Source organism: Amphiprion ocellaris, chromosome 14, assembly GCF_022539595.1.
Source record: "Amphiprion ocellaris isolate individual 3 ecotype Okinawa chromosome 14, ASM2253959v1, whole genome shotgun sequence".
NCBI lineage: Eukaryota > Metazoa > Chordata > Actinopteri > Pomacentridae > Amphiprion > Amphiprion ocellaris.
Genome location: NC_072779.1, coordinates 16,241,321 through 16,263,371, shown reverse-complemented (window position 1 = coordinate 16,263,371; position 22,051 = coordinate 16,241,321). Strand labels below are relative to the sequence as shown.

Here is a 22,051-nt window from a genome sequence, read left to right as displayed (position 1 = left end):
TTGCTTGAGTTTTAGTCAAATTTAAGGCAAGTCTTTGTGTACATTTTTTTTCAGTTTTTTTTATTTATTTCAAAAATTAAACAAAATTCTGCCTAATTATTATCTAACATGTTGGGTTACTTGTGCGTACTACTCCCATGTCTAAAAAAATAAAAATAAAATATTGCATATGGAATATCAGCAAATATCAAATATTGTGATTCTCTACTTTTTTGTGCTGATCTGTATCAAAAACACGTCATTAAAAATCTGCTTCCATTGAATGTTGTTAAAAACTAGATCAAAAGAAAGATAAATTTTTGGTCAACTCTACAAATTTCTATCGAAAATGTCTTTTCCAGAAACTTCAGGGATCAAACGTAAGAGCTGATTTCAAAGTCATATTTATTGTTATATGTAAAGCACTTAAGAGTAGACATGAACATGAGACCAAATACAATCTGGCCATTGTCATAGAATATCATGAAGCTACCTGGAATGAAATTACTGTTTATATTTGGTAATGTTGAATACAAAAGAAACAGGAAAATCCTCAAAGCACAAGTACAAGTTGTCTTTGAGACAAGAAGGCACAGCAGAAGCCAGGAGTCTAGTCCGCCTGCTCCTCATCCAACGTAACAGATACTTAAAAAAAAACAAAACAAAAAAAAACAATAACAAAAAAAAAAAAACAAAAGCCCAAAACATCAAAGACCAGACGACCCAAAAACAGCACTTACCTCGCGTAATAATCCCAAGAAACAGACATATGACAGGTACAAGAATACAGACAGCAAATCAGGCTGGTCATTAATATAACGTGACCTTATGGCTTCTGTATACAGATATGTTTATCGTGCCAGTTATTAAGACATGCTTGTACTTCATTAAGTGAGACGAAATGTTCGGGTGTTTTTTTTGAAGTGTGCTCCACCGAAACATCCCGCCTCCCTGACTTTCTTACCTTCTCAAGCATTTATTCATAAGTATGTTATTCAGGAATGTGTGTTGCTTATTCAAGGCTATAATTTACTTATCAGTCTAAATAAAATATGTAAACAACCTTGCAGCTGGAAATATGCATACTTGCATAAAAAAAACAGCATTCTTATACATGAAGTGTTGTGCATGTCGAAAGTAACAAGTTGATGAGAGCCTTCTCTTTAGACAATTTAGTGTTGTAGCCTCAGTTTTAAATGAGAGAACAGCACATTATTCTTCAGAAAAACGCCTCTGTTAATGATAAAGAGGCAGGGAGACATGCTAATGTATGGTTCTGACTGATTTCCAGAAAAAAAAACTTCATTCCTTCAGTTGGGGGAGCTCTTTCAAAATGCTAATGGCCTGTGAGTAGGTAGGAGGAAGTGTCACAATGATTCCAGCTTAGGCTCGCTTCATCCCCCGACCCATCAAGCAGGCGAAGACTGTCATCACCATTTTAGGCTTGACCTCCACCAGGTCTTCTGGCAGGGCGTAGACACGGGCTCCGATCTTCCTCGCCATAGAGACGGCGTATCTACGAAGGAATCAGAGATTTACTCGTGTATATAGTCAGCAACATAATGACAGAAGGCCTTAGCTTGTAGTTACTGCAGTCCTTACTTGGCATTCTCCAGCTTGTCGTCTTCACTGAGGCTGCCAGTTTTAATCAGCTCGTAGTTGATGCTGCCGGGCTGGATGGCGTCTATCAGTTCCAATACTGCCAAACTGCTGCTGATCTCCTTGTCCTGTTCGCCATACAACACACAGATTAAGGATCTTGTAACACGTGTAACAAAATAATCTAAACTCAAAAGCCCATGTGTGAGCTTTTCAACCCATTTCATGGTATCTATTAGCAAACGGAGCCATCTAAAGCCAGTATTATACTTTATGTGCCCACGACGGTCCGCTAAGGTCAGAGTAGTCTGACTCACTGGATGGAGGATGCTGCCATTAGCTGCTGATTTCAGGCAGTTTTGTCCTTCCCTTCCATTATCTCTGTATTACCAGTTTCTTGGCTACAGGAAACAACAACAACAACGTCCAGGAAGGCAAACCGCCACACTGAAAATTTCAAGTTTTCAAGGCGAGGATTTGGATCACCACCACCAGTCATTATTTTAAGAGAACGCAGAAGCCGCATCCTTTGCTTAGTCTCACTCATGATGGCTGTGGTTAGTTTAAAGAAACACAAACAAGCCAGAGTGTGTTTTGCCCTCTATAGCAGAATGGTAGTGTGGTGCAGCCAGATCATTATGTTCTACAGAATGGGCTGGGGAAGTGAGACTAGGATCCAAGAGGCTAGTCCACGTTGACCTCTATGTGGACATTTTGCGTGCAGCCCAAAAGTTGTGTACGCACAACGACTACCCTACAACGGCAGCAGCTCACATGGAGGGAATACAGTATGGAACGGACATAAAGCTGTCATCACAGCTGTATGATAGCAATAGAGGTAATTACGTTTCTGCTATCCGTGTGCGCATCCACAAGGTTTCAGTGAAATAACCCCACTCATATGACCACATCTTTTCATATTGCTCAATTTGGTGATAAAGACCTTGAAAAAGTGGAACGTTTATTAACCCTCGTGTCGTCCTGCGGGTCAAAACTGACCCATTTTAAAGTTTGAAAATGTGGAAAAAATATATATATAGTTCCACAGTGAAACTTCTGATGTCCACATTTTCAACATTTTTGGGAAATCTTTGAACATTTTTTGGTGGAAAAAAAGAAATGTTAAAAATGTTTCTTAAGAACACACAAAAAAATCAACCAAAATCCAGCGAATTTCGCTGGATTTTTGTAGATTTTTTTTGTGAATGTTCTTAAAGAGAATATTAGAAGTTTTACTGATATATATGTAATTACTTTAGATATTTTTTAGGATTTTTTTTGGAAGATTTTTACTCTTACAGGAATTTTCTTGCCAAATTTGGGGGATTTGTTTTTAAAATAAAACTTTTAAGGGAAACTTTTAAGGAATTATTGGAATTTTCTTCCTGAAGGTTTTGCAAATTTTCTGAAATTTGGGGAATTTTTTTGCTGGATTTTTTTTTTTTTTTTTCAGACAAGGAAACAATATTTTCTGGTGCCCATAAATGACAACAACAGGAGGGTTAAAAGCTAATCAATGGAACTGAGGTCTCACCTTAATTAATAATATATTGTCATTTTTATTTAAAGGTGGAGTCTGTGATTCTGGAGACAAAGTGTTGATATTAAGCTAGTTAGCATTTACCATTGCTGATCTCCCTCCCTCTCTCTCCCCCCATCCTGTGAGCACAAAAGTGCACAATCATGAACGTCCACAAGACATGCTGGAATAGTGTTGGGTGTATGTGCAACATTGTCTGGTTCCCATCTACAGCGATAGGGATGTAAGTGAAGGCTGGATGTTTTTCTTAAGAAGACTATGAAATACAATTAAAAAAGTAAAAGCGACAAACACAGAATGAAGTTTATTGGATTAGTATTACATACTCCACCTGTAAAGGCAGTTAGTTTACACATACACATCAACAAGAAGTGAGAAGGTTGGTTTACCTTAAAACTTGAAATCTTGGTCGACTTTCCAGCCTCTGCTAACGTTTTGTTCACCCATTTCACAATGATGTCATCATTTACTTTCTCTCCATCACCCAGGTCCTCCAGTACATTCAACGTATACCTGAAAGAATGGAGGGGCAGCATGGTAATATGAACTGAAAATTCTGTTTTCCTATTTTCTACTGAAAGTCCAGAAACAACAAGGAAGAAACTTTAAGTCTGGACCCTGTCAACATCAACACTAAATGCACATGTTTATGTTTACATTCTATAAACTCTAATGCAAAGCACAGTAACTACAGAAGCTACTAAATATGCCAACAGAAATCCAAATGAATTTATTAAAATGTGGTTGTAATCTGGAGGAACACACACTAACAGCACCACTGAAATGAAATGCTAGTTACAACTACCAACTCCCTACAAACAGTTTATAGTAAATATACAGAGGTGGCACAATAAATCTAACAATGGCTAATGACTAATGGCAAATATAGTGTTTTATAACCTAAAACTGCTAACTGAAAATCAAATACAACAATCCATGGTTGTGTACCAAATTACAGGAAGCATTTTTATTTGTTTATTTTTAATAAAGCTTTTTAGTTAAGCTACTTTCTTTGTCATGTGTAGGGTTTTTTTTAATATTTTTAAACATAAATGTTGTTTTCTCTTCCTTGTTTTCATCCATTTATGTACTAAATAACTGTAAAGCTCAAAATCTAACACACGTTCCAAATCTTACGTGTGATTAGCACACCAGGCCATCTATGTTTTTATGTTCTTGTTGACTAAAAAGGGAAAGTAGTATGCACCCCTCACCTTACATTTCATTCCTTCCTTAAATAATATTGTTGTAATGATGTCTCACCTCCTCATCAGCTGCCACACCAGTGCCAGAGTCAGGGTAGCGTTGCCATCGTTCAGGTCCTGCCCGCCGATGCCAACGAGGGAGAACTTGGCTGACTTGCCCAGTTCCACTGCATAGTTACAGTTCTCCAACTGGGGGCACAAAATAAAATAGTTTAGATAAGAAAGCCAAAACATTTGTTCTCGGCTCAGAAAAGGTCACAGAAATCTGATCTACCTTCTTCATGTTGGTTCCCAGTTTGGGATAAGGTGGCTTGTTGACCTTGTTGTTCCAGTCAACTGCAACTTTAATCTTCTCATAGAGCTGAAGGATGACCATGGCGTCCTGTAGGTCTCTGGAAGAACATTGAACACCGTGCTTGATAATCATCAATATTAAATAAGATATAAAAGAAGATCTATGAAAACTTATGAAAACTCTTCGGGTGCCAGTGTACACAGGAGTGTGATAAACTGTGCTCTGGTGTTGTTGCTGGTGCATACCCATACAGATGATTCACATGCGGGTTCACTCCCAGGGAGTTCATCCAGTTTCTAAATGTCCTCTCTTCCCTCGTTTCACCTAGACAGCAAAAGATCACAGGATTTAGGAACTTAAAGGAGAATGCAGGACTGAGTAGTTGATGTAAATATATGATCTGTATGTTACCTACTGTATCCGCTAGAAGCTAAAGCTAGGAGTGTGTTGCTGTCTCATTAAACTTATTTCTATGCAAAAATGAGCCTGCAGCCAAGGCAGTTGTTATTTTAGCTGTGTGTTCAGAGCTGGTTCTTCTCGGGCAGTAGCTTGATTTGGAGTTTGAAATGCAGCTACAACATTTGTCTGTGAGTGAAGTCCTTCATAAACACAAAAATAAAGGTTGTTTCACATGTGACATTTCTGCATTTGTTTGTGCTGTTCTCCTTGGTTGTAAGAAACCAAGAGACCAAACTTATAGAGTGAGGGTTACATGTGTTTCCAAGAGTTTCTGGAACACAAACTGGGAGCCAGAGCCTTCAGCTATCATCTGCTCTACTGTGTTAACCAGCTACCAGTTTGGGTTTAAGAAACAGACACCCTCTTCACTTTTAAAATTAGGTTAAAACTTTACATTTTATGAAACCTACAGTTAGAGCGGGCTAAGGTGAATCCCTTAGTTATGCTGATTAGGCTGATCGGCTCAGGCTACAGCAGGGATTTCCCATAATGCACCGAGAATCAGAAACCTCTTCAAGCCTAAGTGCTCAGTAGGGAATTGTTGGATTTGTTGGGTTTTCATTACGTATAAAATTTTAAATTCATCATCTTACTGTGTGAAGTGCCCTGAGATGCTTCATGCTGTGAGATGGCACGATAAAAATAAAATCTAAATAATTAGGAACACATTCTCCAAGCAGGCTAGAAAGTACAGTAGGATAATAAGAACAGCCACATGTCTGCAGCTCTCCTTGTGCTTTACCACACAGGACTGTAACCTTTCTACAATTGATAACAGCCTTAAATCCGTCTCCGTACCCACCTTCCAACAGCCCCCAGTCAATGTCTTCACCCTCAGGTTTGGTCAGTGCTGGATATTTGTTAAACAGATTAGCCACAAAGGCAAGGTTGAGTTTGGGGTTTCCGCTGACAACGTCAGCTGGGGTGACAAACTGTCGACAGCCGAGCCTGTCAGCCTGCTGCAACATGGCTTCTGCCCTCTTCACGTCGTCTTTCTCCTGAACAACACACAGACCATACACATGCTCGGGTCAGGCAGCTGCTACCATGTGGTGAGGATGCTCAGCTGTGAGCGCCGACTTACACTGAAGCCTGCCATGTTGATGTCTATGCGTGGCTGATCCTCATCTGTGCCTTTTGGAGAGATTTGATTCAGGAGGTGGAAATAGGCCCTTGAATCCTGGAAAACAAACAAACAGGTAAAAATGTAATTCCTATGCTTGAACCCAGTAAAATAAACCCATAAAGCAGCTCTACTCTGTGAGAGACATTGACAAACTTGATAAATTGACATCTGATTTCTAATGCAGGGATAACAAGAAAAACATGTAGATGAAGACAGGTGTAGTGGCTACCTGTACATCTGACTGGTTGATTTATGAAGTGGCCCGCCAGTGCCCAAAAGTGTAATGAGATTTTCCAACCAACAAATACTGCACACTGTAATCTGACATAGTGATTACTTTATGACCATCCCAGTAAAATGCATGTTTCCAAAGAACTAAAAGCACTTTTTACTTGATCCTCTACATACACTTTTGTCTGTGATAGCTAGAGACACTACCCACTCACTCCTATTTTTGGAGCAGCTGAGGCGGATATTTATGCGACTTTGTGCAAACACAAACAAGGACTACCTGTTAAGGTGTGCTGACAGACGCCTGCGTTGGTGGATCTAGTCACCAGATAAGTGCAGGAATATAAAAAAGCAAAGAATAATTTGAAAAAAAAAAAAACATAAATTCTTCTTGCAAGAACCTTAAAAGCATGTGATTCCAAGTAGTTCCTTGCAAGTAATAATTTGTGGTAAAATTTCAATTTTTTTTCTGTTATCTGCAGCCTGTGTTTAAATACACCAACTGGATTCAATGCCAGTGAGTAGACCCACTTTAATGTCAGAGCTGAAGTTGTTGATCTTCTGCCAGCCGGCATTTTCCAGGTGAAAGTTTGCCCAACGTAACAGCAGCTCTTCTGGTGACAGCTTCATCAGGTCCTCCAGGGTTTCCCCGTCTCTCAGCAGTGCCGCCAGCGCTGTTGATGGACGTTAATGATCAGTTAAATTACACAACAAGAGACCAGAGAGTCCTAGAGGTAGGACTCAAACACATTTATATAATTTATCCTCTCAACTATGCACTCTACCTTCATTTCTGCTGAGTTCAATGTCAGCAAATAGACCAATCTTAATGATCTGCCACAACAGGCCCAGCACCAGATGAGGCTTCCCTTCTTTCAGGTCTAAAGCACCGATGTTCACCACATGGCAGCCGATGGCAGAAGCAGAGTTCAGGGCCAGGTTCAGATTCTCCTGTAGGGCACAAATCACCAGCTGTGAGAACATTTACAAATACAGAAGCAGCACCAACATAAACTAATCTTGACTGACCTGTGTTGTGAATGCCGTCAGCTTCTTCTTATTTATGGTCCTCTCATCGATAGTGTCTGGCACCGACAGGTTGATCATTTTGCTGTGCAAACGTACAAAATCAAACATGAACTTTTATCAGATGTTAATCAGCAACCCAAATGTTCATTGTTTGCTCAAGATCAGTGCTGGTGAACTAACATTAAAAAGTAACAAAAACGAACAAAAAAAAAATCTAATTTAAACCCTCTATTATTGTTGTAAACACAAAATTAAATGAATCTATTTACAGTTACAGAAATATAACAACACTATATCAAATCATATTATGATAAGCTTCACCCCAATTAGCTTGTGTTGAACTGATTGTTAAAATCCTGCTAAATTAACTTCAACTGCAGAACTGTTCTGGATAACTATATCATTGTGAGGCTTGACAAGTTCACCTGTAATTCAGGCTCAGATAATTTGGCTCTTTGGAGCTCCACATGTTGGTCTAAAAACTCACTTTACCATTTATCCCAAAGCAAGCCCCTTTTCAGCTGTGTTTTCAATGTGGTTGTTACTTTAGTATTAAAGACCTTCTCTGTTTCGGATGGTTCTGATTTTTAAGAATAAGCAGAATAGCTTTGGAACAACAGATACCATTTCTCTAGATTTCTTTCAATGGATGTACTATTATTGAAATAATGTGACTGTTTCCTCTGCCACAATACAGAACATATGTGCATTTTATGGCCCGAGTGTGACAACAAAACTAAGTGCAGTTGGATGCAGGTATCTGTCACTTATTTCAGAAGTGTAGCTGTGTGAGGGAGGAGAACAGGAACTCTCACCAGAGCACTATACCGTCTCCGACAGCTGTGAAGAGAGAGTCTGTGTTTGGATCCATGGGCAGGACATGTTGGCAGTCAGGGTCTTTTTCCAGGGCAGTGTTAATCCAGTTCACAAAGGCAAATCGCTCTTCCTCTGCAAAGATGAACGTATACAGACGTCAGTTAAAAGCAAAATATTAACAGCATAATGTGACAGCATCGCTCGTAATAACTGATTTCAGTCAGTCACATTGTCCATTATGGGTTCCTACTGACGGCGAGTACAAAGTCAACAGCTCGTGACAAACATTAGCAGCAAATGGAAAGAGGAAATACACAAAGACCGTGACATCAGGAGTGTCCGTGACGTACCAGAGAACGAGTGTTGTGTGCCTTCGCTTGACAGCTCAGACGTCCCTCCAATAGCCAGGATGCCTTCTTTTCTGTTGATGGCCTTGCGGAAAGTTTTTGCTACTTGACTGCCCTTCAGCTCCTGGATAATCTAAAATTAAACCAAGGAATAGTCAGAAAGCAGTCACCACTTACTACATTCATATTTAAGATGAGTTATTAGGCATTTTGATTAGCGGATAACTGACTGTGTTGTACAAATTCAGTACAAATGCTAACAAAATAAACCTTCTAAAAGCAAATCTTCAGTGTCAGCATCACACTAGTTTGAACAACATAACCGTCACCAAAGAATCTTTACCCTGAAAGCACGAACTGAAACCTTTTACTGACGCAGTGGTTCCTTTACAAATAAATCTATACAATTCAATACAACACCTCTGTAACAAATTCTGCCATTACAAACTTTAAAATGTTCAGTTTTTGGTTGGGAAAAGGAGGTAAAAGTAGACTACATTACATCGACAAGTGGTTCTAATCTGTGCACTCTAAATGGGCTGCTCAGAATGTCACAAACACCTCACCAGCATCACAAAATAACCTCAGTTCTAAAACATATGGTATGAAAATAAGTAACTTCTCTGTGGCAGTACCAACTACAAATGAAAATGACAGGCAAAATAAAATAGGGTTGCAACAATAACCGAATAATCAATTAACTGTCAACTGTTAAATTAGTCTCCAACTATTTTGATAAGGGATTAATTAGTTTGAGTAAAGCAGTTCATTTAGTTCTCATTTTCATTTAGTTTTCTTGACTGAGAAAATAATTGATTAATCCAAAACAGAAATAATTAGTTTCAGCCCTATAATAAGTAGCATTTGAGACAAGCCAGTTTCATTTGATTACAATAGATTACATTTGATCATACGAGTAATCGAATAAGTGTACATACATCAGCAAATCTACGTAAAAATCACATGATCAGCTGTGTGTTGCATTAGCCATGATTCTGGTGAATCCGTTTGCAATCACGGACAATTTTTGAGACCACAAACTAGCTATAGAGGGTCAATGACATATTATGCCAAAAATTTCAACAAAGTCAAAAAAAATAAATCAAAAGGTCAATCAATGATGGCAACGATCTTTAGTTATAGTCACACTTCTGTGTAAAATCCTCCATCTTCTTCTCTCCTTTAATTGATGTTTCCTTGCTGTCTTATCAAGCTCCTGTTAGCAAACGTGGTGGCAGCCAAGGTCACTTGGCAGACACAGCAGTAATGCTGGAATTTCTCCTCTCTGGCACAGAAAGATAAAAGCAACCTGTCAGCTAAAGAGCTAACAAGATATGGTGAATATCTAGGATAGTATTTGAGGTTTTAACAATGTGAAAGGGCTGAAATAACTAAAACAACAACAAAACAAAACATTTATCATAGCTAGAAACAGTAAAAATAGAAATATTCACTGGATTCTCAACTTTCCAACGGTCTTCGGATTACTCAACTATGATGCACTGTTCTGTTTAGCTATTTGTTGACAAAATCTAATCTTTACATCATGATATTTAAAAATCACTTAATACTACATGTTTAAAAGTTTGACATATGTAAACCATTTTCATTAGCCGGGCACTGTAAGAAAAAAAAAAGTCTGGACTCGTCAGCAGAAGTGTGAAGCCATCAGTGAATCAGCTGCGACCAACAGTCATGTGACAAATATTATGAGACTATTTGATTGGTTTGAACAGCATGTTGTGTTTACACAGAGCAGATAAGAGATGAGTATGGAAGCCAAATAAAGATGTAACTAGTAAAATATATATAGTATGTAGGGTCACCTTTTCTTCCAGTATTAGTAACAACTGTTAGTACTTGGTAGAATGCTGAACATGTACAAAGTGAAGAAATTTCAATTTTTTTCTTCTTCTTTCTATGATTTGTGGCATGATAACCTACTGTACAATGACATTTTTGAGTTCTTCCTAGTTGTAGTTATGGTTGTCCTGTTTCCATAGAGCTGACACTGATCAGTGAGACTGGACAGTCACATCATATCCAGTCTAAACATTACAGTGTTGAGTGTGTGACAGTCAGTATGTCATTAGGCTAATCAACAATAACAGTGAAACCCCAGAGCTGCAGCTGCTATTACCCTCCACATTACTCCACCTTCAGGCTTTTTCCCACATCCCAGCATTAAATCAAGCCTCAACTACTGAAAGCATACAGAACCCAGCAGTGAGTGTTCACACTGCATGTCCCTTATCAGTAGAGCACAACATGTGGGCGGCTTCGGCCCGAGTTGCTTTGACAATATGTATTCTATGGTAATATATCTGGTACTTCCTGCAGCTGAACTTATCGCTGCTTCATCAGTGACCTCAGCTCCACAGGCACTGCTGTGACCACAATGAACTATTAAGCCTGGCACTGGGCAACTTGTTTAAAAAGCACAGCAGTCTTTACCACACACACACACAAGGTCGCAGTATACTAGCTTGCATTTCATATGCAGGTAACCACAGCAATACAGTCATGACCTTGGGCATAGATGTTCAGTTAGCAAATGTAGCAAAAAGCATTTTTTTTCAGTTGTACATGCATGGGCTGGAAGAAGGATATTCACATTCATTTCACATGCACTTAATCTAGACTGCATGCACAAAAACATACGTTGTTTAGTTGTGTTTTATCAAAGCCTGTACTGAACAGTGTTGGACTGTAAATCAAATCTTACCTTTTATGTGTTTTGCCTTTCAACTGTGTTTGCAGTTTCTTCCATGAAGTGGCCACATAAAGGAACATGTGTGCCTTTTTTAACGTGTATTTTCATCCTCTTGAATATCTTGTTTAAGTGTATTTTATTTCACATGCTTGTTCTTATGCTAAATTGCCTGATATTGCTTAAGTGCTGCCCTGCTAAAACCCTGATTTTCCCATGTAAAGAATTTACTTCAAATGGCGCAGTATTAATAAAGGTTATTAATATTATTTTAATACTATAAAGTGGATAAAACCATGAACCATTGTGAAATGATAAAGACTGCCTCAAATTGCCTAAACAGAAACAGCAACACCGCAAAACTCAGCTACTTCTTGGTTATCCCTCCTGATCCTGAGGTTTTGAATCATGAGACGCCTGCACCAGAAACCGTGAATGACTGCCCCTTCATCACTTCTGAAAAGAAATACTGGAGCTCACTTAACTTTGCTGACCTCACTTCCACATTCCTGGTGTGTGTGTGTGTGTGTGTGTGTGTGTGTGGTTTGTAAAGGCCTTTCAACTATCGTGCATGTAGCTGCTAAAAGTTGCTTTGCATAGACGTCTCACTCAGACGGGAGAAGTACTTTTAGGAACAGCAGAAAACAAAGACTGATTCACAGAAAGAAAAGCTCTGATCAGAGAGTGAAAATTTGTCAGGTTTGAGATTATGAGCTGCTCTCAGCTCTGTTTAACGTACCGACAAAAACTCTTCAAAGCTGATTTTATTGTCGTTGTTGCGGTCGAGTTTCTGGATGATCTCTCGGACCCTGAATCCAGGTAGGGGATGGCCAGCTTCTTTAAGGAGCTCATGGAGTTCATAATCACAGATATGCCCATTGCCATCCAGATCTACACAAACAGAGAGAACCATTAGACACCAGGTGTAAACACGACTAGAACATGGGGAACTGGGGAGTTTAGATCAGTAATGCTCTTTGTTGTGTTTCTCGAGCAGTGATTTAGGGGTGGTAGGGTGCAAAGACCTGCTGGAAGGTGCTATTGCCATTAGGGGCAGGGTTCTTCATCTGCATTAATGTTTAGGTGGGTGATACATGTCAAAGTAACATTTCCATAAATGCCAGCATCCAAGGTTCCCCAGCAGAACATTGCATTGTAATGAGATGATCAGTGTTTAGTGGTTGTAATGTTGTGGCTGTGATGTAAATGCTTTAAAAAATGCCAAGCAGATTGTAAAATCACAGTGATATAAAACAAAAAATAAAGTCTGCACCCTTATAATCTCATTTGCTTACTCTAATATTTTTCTCGCATAGTTATTTATCCAATTAACAGCAGAATATCACAGTAACATGGCTTGGACTCACCAATTTTCCCAAAGATCTCTCTCATCTCCTCCATCTCTTCTTTTGTTATCTTTCCAGACATTTTTCTGTGATTGACCTGAAGTGGTCACTCAGAAAAAGGTGTAACTGCAAAGAGAAAAGAGTCATCAGCAAGGTCTGAAAACAACTGGAAGAACAACATGAGCAAGTCTCCGTCTTCTTCATCAGCCTCTCAGAAACATCCTTCTAGTCATTACAGTTCTTCCAGATGGCCGCAACCTTCTGTGTCCTCAACAAGCAAAAACATCAGTGCAGCCTTGTCTAGAGTTGATAATCCGCACCACAGATTGCCAAGCAGTCTCATGTTTTCTGCCTTCTTCAGCAGAGAGGTGAACTTTCCTCACCAGGTAGAACAAAACTCACTCTCCATCTTCTGTCAGGCCTAAAAAGTCTTAAAATAGCACCTAATTTACCCGTCTTCTCACTGCTCCCCACCCTGCTGATCTCATCTACGGTTCTCTTTAGCCCTTTTCCTTTTCCAAGCACATCTCACTCCCATAATCAAAGCAATTTCCTGTCAGCTCCATTGTATGGCAACAAGTCCATACTGTATTAAAACTGCCATATGAGCTAAGACCAGAGTAGCCGTTCTCGTACATTTGCTTACAGCCTCTGCGGTATCTTCTTCTAAATGGTCTCTCACTTTTTATCTTGCCTTTTTGTCTGACCTACAAAACGAATGAAAAACAAACCTGACTGCATCAAGTTTTATGTGGCAACACAAAATCTGGTTGATTTTTTTTAACCTTCTGTGACGTTTATATTTTAGGATTTTATCGGCTAAAAGTGACTCAAGTCACAAAACGAGATAATCAGTCCATGAAACTCAGACGCAGCTATTTTGCTCGGCAAGAAAAAAAAAACATCACTGTTTTCCCGACCTCCTCTGAGGCAAAGAAACCATCTGAAAATCACTAAAAAAATAAGGAATTTCTCCCAGTACCCCTTTCCTGTTCTTTAGTGGCGGAGGAATGCACGAAGCCGGGGCAGATCGAGCTTCACTTTCAGAGAGGTGAGGCAGAGAGTGCTGCCTCTCTCTCCAAGGCCATACTGGTATGATGGCATTCCTCTCTACACACAAGTGTTCAGAAAACAAAAAGAGGTTTATATTGCGGTTAACTGACGATCAAAGATTTTTCCAGACAGAGACGTGTTCCCGCTCCCTGATTTAAAGTACAGATTGTTGATCATCACAGCAGATTAGTCAGAAATCCTGAGCAAGGCTATGTGTAGTTTCCACATATTAAGGAATGTCCAGTTAGTCAAAATGATCATAACTCACTGTATAATAAATATTACATTTAATTTATGCCTGACTTCCGAGTGAATTCAGTCATCCATTCTCTTTTTGGCCACAGCAGCATCAGACAATGAACCAGATTCTACTAACTGTACATCCTGTTTAATGAATTAAACTATTAATAGTATTCAAAGAGATGATTCAACAGCAGCCATGTGGTCACTGAGATGTGACTCAGTTCCTGTAAAGCTATTCTTACAAACAACGCGATGAATTAAAAACCCACTGGCCTACAAAAATCAGCAACGATTTTCGCAACAAAATCATTAAGTATTTATAATGTGCATCTTGTATATTATAAAAAAACTGGTTCAAGATAACACTAACAAAGGATTTGTCAAGTTATTCAGCCACAGCATGAACAGAGATCATTTTTAAATGTCTCACATGAATCAGAGAGAACAGAGTGTTTTTATATCACAAAATAACACTAAATCAGGGCAAGTACAAACTCCTGAGTAAACGATTAGGAAAATAACGGTGCCAGCATTGCTATATTTAACTTTTCTCTAGAAGGATGTGAAATGTGGCTGCTGAAGTCGAGGGCCGACAAACATTACCTCATTTGCCAGCCCTTGTCACACCCTCGACAGATTCAGAGTGGAAACAGAAGAGGGGTTAAGTACATGGAGCAAGGGCACAGATGGCAGCGGACAAATGTGAGACGTATCGCGGGTGGTACAGAAGAATAGAGGGTTTGTAATCACCGTCACAAACCACGGCAATAAATCCCGTGTTATACGAGAAAATGAGTCGGGAGTGTCAGGCTCCAAAGACAGTTGCTCTCTTTGACAGCTGGACCATGTGTGTGTGGAGCGAAGAGAAAATTCCTGCACTGTCCAAGCTCCTAAATGGAGTGGCTCATGTTTGCCTAAAAGCACATCAATACCTCTGATAGAGTTCAAGCGCATTATTGAAACAACACTACTTGGCTGCAGAAAAACTGTTTGACAGATCAGAGCGATGCTGAGGTGCATTTGTCTAAAAACACTGCGAAGAAATATACCAAGGTGCCAGATTTTGTATTTTAAACTCAAATCAAGAGACATTCACTCAAAACAGACAACAAATACACTCATCTGTATTGATTTTCAGTCATCCAGGTCACTTGATATCTCGCAGTAAAACAACAAGAGCAACTGGACTTACTTTGTAGCCTTTAAAGTCCTTCTCCTGTCATTGATTAAACCCCTAAAACCTTGTCTCAGTGTCTCAAAGTTACATTATTAGAAGCTTTTTTCCATGAAAATAAAAACCTTGTGCCTTAAGTTACCTTAGATGTAACCAACTTCTCTAGATTGTGTAGATCTATAAAGTCCCTGCCTCTCTGTTCACCCACACCTTTTCACTGCAGCTCAGCACACCAGCTCACCTACGACTCTGTAAAACTACACTACGTAACACAGTAGCAGGTTGTGATAATGGAATAATTTAGCCATACATGTTCAAACTGGAAGCCGACTCTCGATAAGAATAACGACACAGAAATCCCCAACCTGCAGGCTGACAGGATTGGTTCTTTAGGTTTGTTGCACATAAAATCCAGGAAGTTTTTGACATTGTCATCAGTACACTGCAGTTTCAAGGTTACAAATGCTCAGCAATGATGTTGACTGCTGGTTCGGTCATTAAGTGTCTTCTAGCACATAAAAACACAATTTAGACATGTTAATAAGGTGAAAAACTTGATTTTCCCCAAAGGGAGACAATTTCATTACTCATTCAAGAAGCTCTCTCAGTTCTCGCACTCGTTTTACAACAGGATATCATCACCCATACACAAATATTTCTTTCCAAGCACCAGCTTTAATTGTCAAGCCAAAAACAGCACATTGACGCTGTTTACAATCGCCTTTGATGGATCTTTCAGTCAATTTAAAGGGCCGTTCCCAGATGGCTCAGTTATATGCGTAGAGGCGACACACCCCGCCCTGCCAGTGTTTCATCCACAGTTACATGGGAAATGTGAGGCACACAAATAGATTGGGCACCCTTCCCAAGTGTGGTCAACTTCATATGCACACACCCAACACAGTCTGCTAAGAACACGGACATTTTTACTCAGTCACAATCGCCTGCAGATGTGAAGCAAACTGACTCATAAGCACCGAACAGTCTGCAACACCGGCCCTTTATTTCCTTTCCAGGCTGTGTGGATAAGATAAGCGCAGCCACACTGACAGGTAAGGACGAGGTGACGACAACAAATACTGTACGTGGAGTTTACACAACTGTGACATCATGTACAGCTGCAAGCACAACACCCTGGGTTGGGCTTAGTGGTATTATAAAGCTACAAAGCTAGAGAATATGGTGAATCATCAAGGAAATATTCAAATGAAATGCCCCTTGACAGGTTTCATAACTGTGATCAGCCAACCTTTACAACCTGATCTCTATAGTATTGTAGGTTTCACCAAAGAAAAGCATGCAGCTGTAGTAAATGATGCAAAAGGTTTGATAACCGGGAACAGGAATCCATACCATCACTTAGGAATGTCATTGGACAGGTTACAGAGGTGCTGCTGCATCAGGTGGGTTAGCCTGTTTCTGCAACAGTTGAGCAGCCACACCTACCAGCATCTGCAATTACTCAACAAAAAAAATGTAAAGCATTATCCTTTAAATACTGCACAATCAGACACGAGGCACAGTAACAGCGAAATACCGTACTGTCCTAATGTAAGCCTCTTGCCCTTGAGCAAGACATTGTATCCCTGTTTGCTTCAATACCATGTTAAGAAACTGAGCTCTGACCTCCAACACAAATGACACAAACAGTAATGACACATTGCATGAATATTTTTAGCTGTATTCATTGTAGAACATTAAAAATCTTGATAAAGGGTGCGCATCTAACAATATTTCATTGCCACATAATCTTCCCATTATTTTCTTGATTAATCAATTAGTTGTTTGGTCTTTAGTGCCACTGAAAAGGGTGAACAACCTCAAAGGTCTTCTTATGTACTCAACCCATGGATCTTCTGTTTACTGTCAAAGAGGTGTCAAGAAACTAAATATTTACATTTAAGAAGCTGAACTGAAAGAATTGCAACTGTTTTCATTCAACAAATTACCTAAACCAATTAACTAATTAATAAAATAATTGGCAAATGAATTTAATCGTTCACAGCTAATCGATTACTTGATTATTTGTGAAGCTCTATTTGGTACATGACATGTGGGTATAATTCTGTGACCACTGTAGTGCAGTCCACTTAAATTTTTAAATGAACTCATAATTGAATAGAGACCCAATATTCAATGAGTTGAGTCAGTGTGTGTTTTGTTTTATTTTTTGCAGCTTTTAGAAAAAAAACATAGACTTAGAAAGTAGCAAATTACGGGGTTTGTACACCCTTAGTGGAAAATATTTCCAAATTTTCTTTCATCACAGCAGATGCAACATAGTCCATACATTTCTTTAAAACCCCTTTTTTTCAAAAACAGTGCAGCTAAAAAGTAATGTGATCACTTTCGCTGAGCTGCACAACAAGGGAAGACGCCTACTTAAAATCCTGACAGAGCAGAAAGTGGGACAACCTGTTCATTCGCACAGGTGCAAGCAAGGGTGGAGATAAAATGTAACCACACTCCCTTCTCCTTCCTGACTGTCTGGTTTGGTTTTACACAGATAACATCAGAGACGTAACGTCTGTACTTAAAACACCTACAGTTGGTCGTCATGTGGTTCAACAGCATGAGCAACTAAGGGAAACTTACATTTTACTTCAGCTGTTGTGAAGCATAGCGCTCATACCACACATGCACATTCATGGGTAATTTAACAACACCAATATGGTTAATGACAGGCACAGTTAGAACAAAATACAGTTTTTCTTTTTCTTTCCCACAATGGAAATGCAAGCATCCCCTTCTCTGCTGCTGCTGCTGACACGATTGAACAAAACTTCGACTCATAATGCCCACAATAGCTTTTCTTTTGTCTGCCTTGAAGAACTAAATATCTCCAACCTGAACTGAAGGATCCTGCTGTGCAAGACAACACGACTCAACCAAGGACAGACAGCAAGATAGACTGAGCAATACTGTATTCACAACACACGTCTTGTTCTAAGTCACAACATCTATCAGGGTAAAATGTGGGTCTTTCTGATACAGTCAGACAGCCGTGTTGTTCGAGCCCGTTCCAACAGTGATTCACAATTGGGATCCCAGATGTAAGTGTGCTGCAGCCCCAGATGGGCTCCAGGAAAAATCTGGGAAATCACTCAGTGCAGTAAACAAGTTTTCTGAGCACAAAAAAAAAAACATTGTGCACATAACAAAACTGTATTATTCTGGAGTAAAAACATCCACCAGTCTTTAACCAGCAAAGAAAGGCCAAATATCCTGACATTTCAAAGGGAGGAGGAGGTCTATTAAATAGAAAGTAACACATTTACTAGAATTATACACAGTGTCAACAAGAACAAACGTGGTCTGTAATCAGGAGGGCAAACATTGAGGTTACGTACACACACGCACACATAGCATTACAAAGGATCTATTACACTCGGGTTAAGCTTGTGTACCGGGAAGATTTAAAAAAAACCAATAGCACAGGCTCCACCTATAAGGCTTCCTCCGGCGTACTAAAGGAACGAAACTGGTTCTGTCTAACTTTTTCCAAGCTGTAGCATTTTACATTTTCACAAACATAAAGACCCTCTAAAAATCTCGAAAAATACCTTTCAAAGCCACATAATGAAACGAGCACCGATGCTCAGTTACCACTCGTTGCCTTAGTAAGGTCTTGGAGGAATAGCTACTACCTCTTAAAGTTATTTAGTCACAGTTTGAAGGAATTAAAGAGTAGTTTATGTCAGTATTTGAGGACGTATCCACCGCGGTGAGGATGAATAGGCTACAGTGAAGGTGTAGCTAAAGCTAGCCGGCTAGCTACAGACATGCAAGTTTTATAGGCAGGAAACTGTTTACTGGTGCAAATCCTCCCGTCTAAACGGCAGGATAACGGCTATCACAGAGAGGAAGCATTAGGACAAGAGTGCTATTTTAATAAGCACTACCGAGACGCACTCTAGCTGTAAATAGTTGTAGGGTCAAGAAGTTGCCAGGAAATTGGTACTCACTGTCGGTGCGCCTGAAATTCCAGACAGCGTCCAGTTTTGAGTCCTGCCTCCTCCACGTAGAGACAAAAGTAGAGGGCAGGAATGTTGGCCCCGCCCCGCCGCCGCGTCACCGCCAGACCGACCGCAGTATGGAGGATCATCCGTGTCAAAACTACACTTACAACGAGCATCTAAACTCAGACTGAATTCTTCTTGTATAGTAAATGTAATTATTTTAGCAACTTTCAAAAAAAAAAAAAAAACCTAAATAAACATTCAAGTTTTTCTACCTTTTCAAAGGCTCTCACAATGGCCCCAACATGAAATTACTCTACAACAGCAGAAAGTATTTGGGGTTTTTTTTTTTGGTTAAGGTTTTTTTTTTTTTTTCCCACAAAATGCACATATGGCCCCTACATCAAGTATTCAGCCAGATTCAAAGTTTTCTCCCTTTATTGCTTTTCAACATTAAATCACTGTTAATTCAAATTACAGTTAATATAATTATTTTTTTTATATATATATATATATATATATATGTGTGTGTGTGTGTGTGTGTGTGTGTGTGTGTGTGTGTGTGTGCAATTTGTACCCACCGCATTGCCATATTGCACCTGCATTGTTCATTTGTATTTGCCTTAGTATGTCATATTTGCTATTTGCATTAGTATGTTACTAAGTTGTTTTTTCTTTTTTCTTTCTTTTCGTTTTCTTTTGCTATATATATATATATATATATATTTTTTTTTTTTTTTATTTGTATATATATTTATCCCAATTTGTTTTGCTCTACTTGCCTTTTTAATTACCCACTGGGGACAAATAAAGTTTTCTAAATCTGAATCTGAATCTGAAAAGTTCTTTTCTGACAAGAATATTCAAAAAATAGACATTGAGATTTCTACAAAGCAATGCCAATTAATCAAAAACATAAATTGTAAACAACGCATTTACACCTTTTTAAAGCGACTCACCTAATTCAACACAGGTGCGGTCAACTGGAGCTACAATCACACAATTAGTGTAATAGAGATAACAAGGAAAGCACTCAGAGAGCACAGTACTCCACCAAGGCTGCTCAGTCTTTGTATCAATTCCGACGGATGCAATCTTTAATGAAAAATGACCTTGCACTGAACACAGGCGTGTGTTATGCATGTGTACGTTATGTACAGGTACCGAATCGTGTGACCTAAATATGTAGCTGGCGGCAGAAATTGATGGGACTCAGAAACACCCCTACAATTTAATCAATTGTTGCTTGTATCATTTCTGACAGATAAGTACCATTTTTGAGTAATGTTGTGCACAGACAGACAAATGAGAAGTAGGTTCATTTTCATATATATATATATGTGTGTGTGTGTGTGTGTGTGTGTGTGTGTGTGTGTGTGTGTGTGTGTATTCTATACAACAAAGCAAGGGTGTTAAACTCATTTTAGTTCTTCCAGTCTATGAGAGCTAACTAGTTAGCCACTAGCAAAACGCTAAGGCGAGCTAGCAGCTTGACAACCAAATACCAGACGATTAATAGTAGCTGTAGTATAGTTGTACAAGCAGTAGTAGTAATACTAAAAGTACAAGCAGCAGTAGTAGTATAAACAGCTGTTAGAGTCATAGAAGTAGTATCAGCATTTGTAATAGTATTGCCAGTTGTAGTAGCAGTGCCAGTATCAGCAGCAGTAGTTACTGTACTACCACTACTACTAGTAGTAGTCACATTGCTATTACGACCACCAATACTACCAATAGTAGTTATAAAGCCTAACTCATGTATATCCAGATTACTATCTATGTTGTACCTCCAAACCCATTTTATGATTGGGATTACAGGCAGTTCTTTAGGACTGCTCTCAAATAATTGAAATGTTACTAAACAAGGTTATACTTATCAAATTAAATAGCTCTGGTCTCCAGTATATTGGCGAATTTGGTTCTTTGTACTTAATTTATTAGCATGATTTCTTTTTAATATGTTGTGTACAGACTTAATTACTTCTCTGTCTACTTTTCTTACTCCATGTAGGTTTCCCAGAGACTATGGGTTGAGGAGGAATTGGAAGTTTGTCGGCTTAGACCTGGTGTCATTCCATCAGTGTTTAACTTCCCGGCTCATCTTGGAAGAGTACGTGCCAGAAAGACCACGACCAAGCAGCCTTGAGATCTTAGGCAGCGTCTCCCTCAGGTGGGTGTCGACGGTGTTCACAGTCAGGTCTGTGGTAATCCCGTCAAAAAACAAAACAGAAAAAAATCTAGATTATAAATCAACATGTCACCAAAGCACTCTGTGTATAACGCCATAGTATAGGATGTAGTTCAGAAAATGTCAAAGTATAGTATGCTTTACTCAAGAATAACATAGTATGGCCTGTAGTTCATAGTACAGCATGTTGGCAAGAAAAAGAAACAAAACATAGATTATTATGTGGTTCAAAAAGCGCAAAATGATAGGATGTTGCCTAAAATTGTCATGTATGATATGTGGTTCAAAAAATGTCATAGTGCAGTATATTGTCAAAATAGTATGTAATTCAAGAAAACATCAGAGTATAATATGTCATCAAAAAAAGGCCATAGAATAATAATTTCATTGCACAAGTAAAAGTACAGTAACTTTTAAAACTGTTCGAATTCTTATATGTTGCTAAAAAATACAAAAAAAACTAAAACAAAAAAAAGTCACAGTAATATGTCAATTAAAAAAGCCTATAGTATAGCGTGTCGCCCAACAAACATCATAGTATAGCATGTCGCTCTAAAAACGTCACAGTATAGCCTTTAGTCCACAGCTGTCAGTAGGTGAGGAGCTAGGTGTTGAGTGTTTTGTTGATGTTGGTTTCTAAATGTTTTCTGACACTCGGTCCCAAAGATTAAAACCTTCCATGGCTCACAAGCTGCAACAATTCACACATTATCAACTATCTTTCTGACTAAACTAAGATAAAAAGTGAAAAA

General features: G+C 39.0%; 1 protein-coding gene across 1 annotated transcript; it reads right to left on the bottom strand.

The window, feature by feature from the left end:
• Nucleotides 1-367: 367 nt before the first annotated feature.
• Nucleotides 368-19,211, bottom strand: pls3 (plastin 3 (T isoform)). The gene is made up of 16 exons (XM_023270219.3): nt 19,118-19,211; nt 12,704-12,808; nt 12,076-12,227; nt 8,630-8,759; nt 8,279-8,411; nt 7,464-7,545; nt 7,220-7,385; nt 6,966-7,108; nt 6,162-6,257; nt 5,880-6,075; nt 4,864-4,942; nt 4,598-4,715; nt 4,382-4,512; nt 3,508-3,631; nt 1,582-1,706; nt 368-1,495 (listed from the first exon to the last, which is right to left on the bottom strand). Exons 2-16 carry the CDS (start codon nt 12,762-12,764, stop codon nt 1,363-1,365), a joined length of 1,869 nt encoding a protein of 622 aa, XP_023125987.1. The 5' UTR covers nt 12,765-12,808; nt 19,118-19,211; the 3' UTR covers nt 368-1,362.
• Between the last annotated feature and the right edge of the window lie 2,840 nt (nt 19,212-22,051).

What these genes read in the sequence shown, in the direction of transcription:
- pls3 (XM_023270219.3), bottom strand. Translation starts at nt 12,764, where the DNA reads ATGTCTGGAAAGATAACAAAAGAAGAGATGGAGGAGATGAGAGAGATC. An exon ending in CATGTGAATCATCTGTATGG is followed by an intron (nt 4,716 to 4,863) that starts GTATGCACCAGC and finishes ATGTTCTTCCAG; the next exon opens with AGACCTACAGGACGCCATGG. An exon ending in TGGGAACCAACATGAAGAAG is followed by an intron (nt 4,513 to 4,597) that starts GTAGATCAGATT and finishes TTGTGCCCCCAG; the next exon opens with TTGGAGAACTGTAACTATGC.